This window comes from Pithys albifrons, chromosome 10 (assembly GCF_047495875.1).
Source record: "Pithys albifrons albifrons isolate INPA30051 chromosome 10, PitAlb_v1, whole genome shotgun sequence".
Classification (NCBI taxonomy): domain Eukaryota; kingdom Metazoa; phylum Chordata; class Aves; order Passeriformes; family Thamnophilidae; genus Pithys; species Pithys albifrons.
The window spans coordinates 34025026-34032085 of record NC_092467.1 but is presented as its reverse complement, the minus strand read 5'-3'; the positions used below and the strand labels follow the sequence as shown (position 1 = coordinate 34032085).

General features: G+C 51.0%; 1 protein-coding gene across 2 annotated transcripts in view; it reads right to left on the bottom strand.

The window, feature by feature from the left end:
* Positions 1-1303: 1303 nt before the first annotated feature.
* TNNI3K (TNNI3 interacting kinase) overlaps positions 1304-7060 on the bottom strand; it is a 31613-nt gene continuing 25856 nt past the window's right edge. Inside the window, exons 21-25 of one of the 2 annotated variants that reach the window (XM_071565195.1) lie at positions 6457-6566; positions 4969-5028; positions 4586-4755; positions 3933-4012; positions 1304-3714 (exon numbers count right to left, since the gene is read on the bottom strand). In XM_071565195.1, coding sequence (XP_071421296.1) covers positions 3638-3714; positions 3933-4012; positions 4586-4755; positions 4969-5028; positions 6457-6566 — 497 coding nt within the window. In that variant the 3' untranslated portion in view covers positions 1304-3637. Of the gene's footprint in view, positions 3715-3932; positions 4013-4585; positions 4756-4968; positions 5029-6456; positions 6567-7060 lie in introns of those variants that run through there. The other variant, XM_071565196.1, reaches the window with a different exon arrangement.

The following is a 7060-nucleotide window of genomic DNA, read 5'->3' as shown; positions in this document are numbered from 1 at the left end:
GATGGTGGCTCGCAGACAGTGACTGGGATGCTGGTGGTGGGCAGCACCAGCTGGGCAGCACCGTGTGGGCACCACATCTGTCTGTCTGAAATAAGGGCTGCAAGGTGAGTTTCCTTGCTGGGAATTGCCTGATGGGTTTTGGGGTTCAGCCATACAAACCAAGCATGACCAGCTCCTCTGCTTGCCTGGCAGGGCTGTGCCAGCCCAGCCTGCAGGGCAACCTGGCCATGCTGTGCCGTGCTGACTGCCCTGTCCTCTGCCGTGCTAGCTGCCCTGTGCCATGCTGGCTGTCCTGTGCCATGCTGACTGCCCTGTCCTCTGCCGTGCTAGCTGCCCTGTGTCATGCTGGCTGTCCTGCCCTGTGCCATGCTGGCTGTCCTGCCCTGTCCCGTTCTGACTGCCCTGTCCTCTGCCGTGCTAGCTGCCCTGTGCCATGCTGGCTGTCCTGCCCTGTGCTGTCCTGTGCCATGCTGACTGCCCTGTCCTCTGCCGTGCTAGCTGCCCTGTGCCATGCTGGCTGTCTTGTCCTGTGCCGTGCTGACTGCCCTGTCCTCTGCTGTGCTAGCTGCCCTGTGCCATGCTGGCTGTCCTGTCCTGTGCTGTGCCATGCTGGCTGTCCTGTCCTGTGCTGTGCCATGCTGACTGCCCTGTTCTGTGCTGTGCTGGCTGTCCTGTCCTGTGCTGTACCATGCCGACTGCCCTGTTCTGTGCTGTGCTGGCTGCCCTGTGCCATGCTGGCTGTCCTGCCCTGTCCTGTGCCATGCTGACTGCCCTGTCCTCTGCCGTGCTGGCTGCCCTGTGCCATGCTGGCTGTCCTGCCCTGTCCTGTGCCATGCCGACTGCCCTGTTCTGTCCTGTGCTGGCTGTCCTGTGCCATGCCATGCTGTGCCATGCCAGTGGACGTGTGCTGCAGAAATGCTGGGTTCACTCCAGCCTGCAGTCCAAGCCCTTGTCTGGTTGGACACCTCATTATTTTAGTTATTTTCATCCAGATCATCTATTGCTGACATGTTAAACCATTTCAAATACCACTACAGGCACTGGCAGATCTCCAAAGCAGGGCAAGAATCCTCACTGTCTCATACTTGGTAAATATTTTGGTGTGCTGGGTTCCTCAGGCTTCTCTGGGAACAGCACAGACTACTTGCACTCCCACAAACAGCTTTGGAGCATGTTCTACTCAGTAATTTACATTTTTCAGAATTTTTGTTTGTATTACTAACATATCATTCCTATGAAACATGCTTTCCCCCTGAGCCTGATGTTTCTTCTATAGAGACCAATTAACCAAGACATTGTTCTCTTCATGAAGCCAGTAATTTTAATTACCAGTAAAATTATTTGAAAGCAATTGACTTTGCAAAGAGCTTTTTAAACTACAAAAGTTTTGCTTTCTGGTATTGTTTCCATGTATTATGTTCTGAGGAGGTGCTCAGGGATGACACCAGCAGCTCAGTGAGTACACTGAGGTATTAGTGCACACGAAATCTGCTCCCTTGCTCCATTTTTAGTTCTCTCACCCAGTTTAGTTTTCTGTTTTGCAGGCCCAGTTGCTGAGTCACTAAATGCAGAGTGACTGTGTGGTTGCTTTATGCGAGGGAAAAAGGCAGAGTGCAGAGATATTTGTAAGAAAAAATTAAGACACTTAGAGCTGGAACTGAGTTTTCAGATATGACAGTGGATCCTTTCTGCCCTGTTGGTGTTTCTGGCTGGTGTGAACATCAAGGAATGAGACCTAATCATGCTGTTTCACTCTTCTTCATCAGCTTGTGCTTCTGTGGCTCTACCCTATGGAACATCTGGTCAATTAGGGTCAGGTAGGGAATTTTCATTAGCATCCCAGACACCTTCTCCCTTCTGCTCTGCAGCTCTTCCCTCACAGAATGCCAACTGTTAACCTTGCTTGTTCTTCTAGAAAGAACAGCAAATTTCCTCCAGTTGCAGACAAATCTGGATGTTGTTTTGCTGTGGTTTGCTGGGAGGGACCTTAAAACTCCTCTTGTTCCAACCCTCACCATGGAAATATCCCAACTTCTTACAAGGGCTGGGAAGGTTGCAGACAGGGTCTGGCAAGCCCCATCCCAGGCTTTGCTGTGTGTTTATCCTGACATTTCACTATCCCAGCAGCTGCTGGTGTAAATGGAACTGCATCTGGCACACGAGCCCAGCAGAGCAGAGGGAACCACTGACTGGTACCAGGGGCTGGTGGATGAGAGAGAGCTTTAACAGAGCTGCACTTACAGTTCTGCTTTTCCTTCTTCCCCATTCAACTTTTCAGCAAGTGAAACAAAACAAATGAAAACCCACCTCTAAGCCTTGCTAAGTGCAATCTTCCTCATTTTTATTGCTTCAGAACTGTGGAATTAATGGCAGGCATGGCAGAAGAGTATCAGCAGAGCCCACCATACAGTCACAGCTCAGGTCTGTCTCACTGCCCAAGGCCTCATCACAGACCTGCTTCAGGGGTCATGGTTGTAGGAACACAAATCCTCAGTAACACCCACAGAGCCCTGCCCAGCACGGTGAGTTCTGACTCCCACTCAGCCAGGGAGGCACCTCTGCTTTGGCATCTACACAGGATTACAAATACAGTTTGCTAATTTTAAAAAGACTCCAGCAAGTAACAGCACAATTAACTCTATAATTGCTTCTAGAGGAATAGTTCAATTTCTCCTGCCCTGCCTCTATTCTCTTTTTAATTCTTCATGCTCAGTTGCTGCTGCAGGGCTCATTTGTGGCACTGGGTGCCCGTTGCAATGGCACCCTGACACGAATTTGCTTCCAGTCAAGAACGCCACTTTTAACTGTGTTAATGTTATCATCTTTATGACACAATTTTACACAAGTTCCTTCTGGTTTAAAGTTTGTTTGGGGGTTTCTGTGCTGCTTTTTGTAAGCAAACAACTGAACAAAAGCTCCTACTCTTTGGAAAAAACAATCCCTCAAACCAAACCAAGTGGATAAGAAAACATGGATGTCTGGAGGATGCAGGGAAGGTGGGGACCCAGATATATCCATATTATGAGTGTGCAGGAGAGCACCCAAGGGTCAGAGCCCTGACGAACTGTGGCCAGGGCTGCTGTGCTGGGGAGCTGGGCCAACCTATGGAGCAGGGAACGGGAACACGGGATGTGTCTGGGGCTGTAGGGGACTCCAGACCAGGTCTGGTTCAGAAGCTGGGAGCAGGAAGAACCAAGCTCCCATGGTGGGTGGATGGAGGTGAGGGTGACAGGCTGCTCTTTGTCTGGATGGGGATGGGGCTGGTGCCTCCCAGGCACCTCCCAGCCAGGTGGGCTAACAGCCCCCTGCCTCAGGGCCATCCAAGCTGAGAGCAACCTGCCTCAGAGCTCTGAAATATAACTGATGTCACTTTACTTTCATCTCATCATGGTATCAGTGCCCAAGATGAAAGTGCAGCATTCCTTGTGGGCATTCCCATGTTACAGAACAGCAGCACACCACCAAAACCCAGCCCTTGGGCATGTCAGCAGAGGGGGATGCTAAAGCAGAATCAGCACAGGGATATTTGCCATCAATACTAAAGCTGTTCAGGGATCTTGGTGTGACTCTTTGGGTTTGGTGGTGCAGCGAGAGCTGTGGGTCAATGGCCAGGATGGCGGCAGGCGGAGTCCCTCCCTCAGCTGCTCTCCTCAAAGCTGCCACTGCTGCTGCAGGACTGGAACCTCATGGTGCTCAAGGGATCTGACACGTACCCTGCAAGGTGCAGAGAGAGGGTCACCTATGGCTCAGCACAGCAGCAGCGCTCCCGTCCCCCTCCCTGCAGTGCCAAGGGCAGCAGAACAATCTGTTGTGGCAGAGGAGCCCTCTGCATGTCCCCAGAGGAGCCCCCTGTATGTTTCCAGAGGAGCCCCCTGAATGTCCTTGGAAGATCCCTCTGCATGTCCCCAGAGGAGCCCTCTGCCTTAACTCACCATTTTTGTCAACAGGTGGGTACTGGAAGTTCCTTCTCATGTCATCCAGGGACAGGCCCTGAGAAGGGGGTTGCCCAGTGCTGCAAATTAAACAGGAGGTGTCAGTTTAGGTAAGACTGATGAAGACTACAGGAGCTTTTTCTCCAAAGTGGGAAGAAAGGACAATACCACAAGACAGCAGTGTGGGGTCCAGCCACAGCAGTTCAGTGAACCAAAAGAAGAAATAGTTGAGAAGCAAGAGCAGGACCCACAGGCACACTGACACTCAGTTACTCTTCCCAGAGTAATTGCCCTCAAATACCCCTTTTGGGACTTCACAAATATCTCTGCATTGCCATCGTGGAAGCAATTCCAGGCATCAGTCCAGGGTCATTGCCATGTATTTTATGCATCACTGCTAAAAGGTTCCTGCAAATAAGTTTCTCTGGGGAAAAAGGCTGTGGAATTATCTTCCAGTCACGGACCAATCCCACTGTCCTATTGACAGGTAGTTTGTCCCTGAAGTCTGTAATGGGCACAGGTGACAGCACAGGTCCAGCAGAGCTCAATCCTGGTCCTGCCACGCCACCTCCCAGCAGCACAGCTTCCTTCCTTCAGTCAGCTCAGTCTGAGCCTTTCAGAGCCTCTCTCCCTCCCTGGGCAGTTTTACTCACCCCTGTGACCAGACAGCGTAGGCTCGAGCGTTCAGGGCATATTCCAGCTCGAAGCGACTGCGCAGGGCAGCGACGTGGCTGCGGCCGGGCCCGCCCCGGGCCACCAGGCAGTCCGAGGAGGACGAGGGGGACAGGGACCCACTGCTGTTACTGGAGGCTGGAGACATTAACTGGGTTAAAAAAAAAATAAACCCGGTACTGTTATTGCATATTTACAAGTCCTTCCTCATCTCTCCCATAAGTTGTCCTCTGCTTTTCCCTGAACTTTTCCAGCAGCTCCAAAGCCACTGCTGTCCTCAGCTGCTGGTGCTGTCCCTGTCACCACTCGTACTCCCATCTGCTGGTACACACACAGACCCCCACGCTGGGAACCAGGTGCTCACCTCAATATTGCACAGACACTCCTCTAACTTTGTGACGACTTCTGAAAACTCTGGTCTCCCCTGGGAATACAATAGGAAAAACAGAGCTGGGTTAAAAATGGACGGGGGGCAGATCTGCTGTGAACAGACTGACACACTGGGAGGGGATTTCTTTGAATTTCATGGCATTGCTGTCAGTCTGTTTGGGAATCTGATGAGAACTGCAAGTTCAGTGCTGAGCTACAAAATTAAGAGCCGTGTGTATAACAACTTTAACTGAAATTAATCTTTTTTTGGTAACAATTACATTTGAGCTAATAATGACTAGATCATAAGATTACAAAGATACTATCCATAAATTCTTGGCTCTGCTTTTTAGGTTGGCTTCCTCTTTGCCCATGAACAGGACTTTGGACAAAGCAACAGCAGTGACGAGCAGCAGACAAGCTCCTGACCAACCTGCCTGTGCAGCTGTCCTCCTCCTCCCCTTGTCCTGCAACTGCTGCCACTGCCTGCCCAGCCCATTCCTGGAGAAGTGTGTCCATCTCCGAGTGTTTCATGTGGCACAGGGGTTTGTGGAGGCCACACTCGGGACAGGATTGGGCAAGAGCAGGGAGTGACAAGTAGCCTATCCATGCCCTGTCCAAGCTCACAGCTCGGCCCTCCTGGGACGCTCAGGTGTGACTGGAGCAGTAATTACAGCACTGTCGGACAGTGGAAGGCTGGGAATACTTTGATGACATAACTGCTAAATAAGCTCCTCATTCCCATCACCACATTGTCCTGAACCACCTGCAAGGGGCAGACTTGATTTAAGGGCTTTGGGCCAAAGCCCTGCTGCCCTCCCAGCAGCCCTGCCATCCATGAAAGAAAGCTTAATAAAGAACAGAAGCAAAACACCTTTAACAATGATAATTATAACAAGTTTTTGCTCACATCTTGTGCAAAGTTCTGGCCATCTGTGGGCTGATTGTACTATCAATTATCACTTTCTTTACAATTCTCTCATGAAGCTCTAAAATGTTGGCAAGATGAAGTGATATTGAAGCATCACTGGTGGGTAGCAAAGTGCACTGTGACTCTGAAAAGATAGTTTTTCCTTATTGGGCCTAAGTGGGCTGTAGGAATGCTGACAAGACACAGGGACTGCATCCATCTCAGTGCTTGTTTAAGTCAACACTTTATTATAACATCTTATTAATAAATTTAACCTGAATGTGTGTTACATGCTCTCATTAGCAGTTACTTACGAAAGTCTGAGAGCAGCAAGGAGTTTTCTACTCACACTGTAATAAGTCATAATCATAGTTACATGATTAATTAGGTTTCACTGAATGGCTAAATGTCAATTTATTTTCCTTCTCAATTCACCAGCTCCCTTGTATTTCCTGACACACCCTATTAATCTGTCTGGGGGCTTTCTGCAGTGACCCTTCCCATGGAAACTGGGATTTTGGGGAGGGCGAGCCAGAGCAGACATACCTGTTTTCTGCTGCCAGGGGCACTCACCTCAGGACAGGCGTTCCAGCCCCTCATCAGCAGGGCCGAGATGGGCTTGGGGATGGAGTAGCCGATGGGTGGGCGGATGTGGTGATAGGCCATGTCTGCCGCTGCTGCCGCTGCAGGGGACAGCCACAGAGACTGTTAGTCCCTGCACTCAGATCCCAGGAACACACTGCCCACTGCTGGGACACCTGGCAGGGAGGCACAGCACACTGAGCCATCCAACCAGCAGGGAAAGGCGGGGGGGCTTAAAGGAGGCGTTTCCAGTCAGACTGAGGGCAGAGCGAGCTGCCCACCCCCATGGGCTCAGACGCACCTGCAGCCACAGCACAGGCAGCAGTGGAGGCTCACTGGTACAGGGGCCTGAGCCCTCCCTCCTTACCCAGGCTGGCTCTGACCATGTCCTGCAGCACTCAGGACCTCTAATTCCAGAGGTCAGAATCTCTGCTGTGCCAAATGCAGGCCTGGAAAAGTCACTGTGCTGTTGGTAACCCCCCTAGTTTGTGGTTGCTCTCTTGAGGTGCATAAGGACAAGTACTGAGGAATGGCTTTGCAATCCCAAAACCCGTGGGGGAGACAAAACAGCCTGCAGTCAGAGTGACTGGTTCCT